General features: G+C 30.5%; 1 protein-coding gene across 1 annotated transcript; it reads right to left on the bottom strand.

The window, feature by feature from the left end:
* Window positions 1–624: 624 nt before the first annotated feature.
* Window positions 625–1,078, bottom strand: LOC111386381 (beta-1,3-galactosyltransferase GALT1-like). Its single transcript, XM_023010838.1, has 2 exons — window positions 921–1,078; window positions 625–846 (listed from the first exon to the last, which is right to left on the bottom strand). The coding sequence occupies exons 1-2, from the start codon at window positions 1,035–1,037 to the stop codon at window positions 640–642; spliced, it is 324 nt and encodes a 107-aa protein (XP_022866606.1). The 5' UTR covers window positions 1,038–1,078; the 3' UTR covers window positions 625–639.
* Window positions 1,079–1,186: the final 108 nt, after the last annotated feature.

The following is a 1,186-nucleotide window of genomic DNA, read 5'->3' as shown; positions in this document are numbered from 1 at the left end:
TTAGATGAGATGAAAATGAGATTAAAGTTCGAGAAGTGATTTTACATGATATGAAGTATAATGCCACCCAAAAAGAAGCAGAGAAATGAAACACGGGGGAGAATTAACTACCACTAAATCCGACTTTTTAAAAAATATATCCAATTTGGGAGGCATTTTTCCATGACTGGACTAATTTATAATTCCCTAATATAAATTTAAAGTAGTTAAATAGAATTTGATACAGAGTATTTCCGTTTTTGTATTGCAATTGTTTTTCTATCAATTCAAAAAATTTATAATTAATACATAAATTTCCAGAAAACAAAGATTCACAAACACAAGGAAAAAATTTCAATTGCAGCAATAATTGAATTATGTTATTTTTAGGCTTAATAATTTAATTATCATACTCATTTTCAATCACACATTCACACAATAAAATATTTTGCACGTAAACTTCATGTTTTTTAACCACATATTCTCCAAAAAAAATCACTAGTCAAAACATTAATTTTTTCTCAATAATGGCCATCAAACAGGGCTTAATATAATAGGGCATAGAAGTTATATAGTAATTATTAATTGTTTTAATTTCGTTCAATTTTAAAAGTAAGTTGAAGCTTAAAATGATAAAAATTAATATAAACAGATCATGAACTAATAGAGAATCAAGAGAACAGTTACCTCGGGACTAATATACCACTTGCTATCTGTATTTCGGTGAGGGCGTGAATCTGAATTTATGAGACCGTATAGCAGACCACGATTCACATTTATCCTATCTAAAGAAGCCAAGACTTCATCAACGCGAACAAATGCATCATCGTCTGTCTTCATAACGAACTTTGCTGAAACTGCTTCTGTCTGTTGAAGATATGAGGGCAATTATGGTGGCACATGAGAATAATCATCAGTAATGAAGGGACAAGCTTCTTTACCCCAAATATGCAGATGGCTATGGTCTTCCATGTTATAAGGCTATAGTAATCAACAAATGGCATCAGCTGGATATCTTCATATGTTCGTGCTTCATTCCAGAGCTCCTCATTGACCATCTGGTTTTTATGCTGGCAGATATATATAGCAATTCAAATTATTTAAACAACATTCTGGATGGGTTGAGTTTCAGCGTTCAACTTTATGTAATACTTGGAAAGATTAATCACACCTAAGGAAAAAAAAAAAAAAAAAAAAAAAAAAAAAA

Source organism: Olea europaea, unplaced genomic scaffold (genome assembly GCF_002742605.1).
Source record: "Olea europaea var. sylvestris unplaced genomic scaffold, O_europaea_v1 scaffold35326, whole genome shotgun sequence".
NCBI lineage: Eukaryota > Viridiplantae > Streptophyta > Magnoliopsida > Lamiales > Oleaceae > Olea > Olea europaea.
The sequence above is the reverse complement of the archived record's forward strand: the minus strand, read 5'-3'. Positions and strand labels throughout refer to the sequence as shown.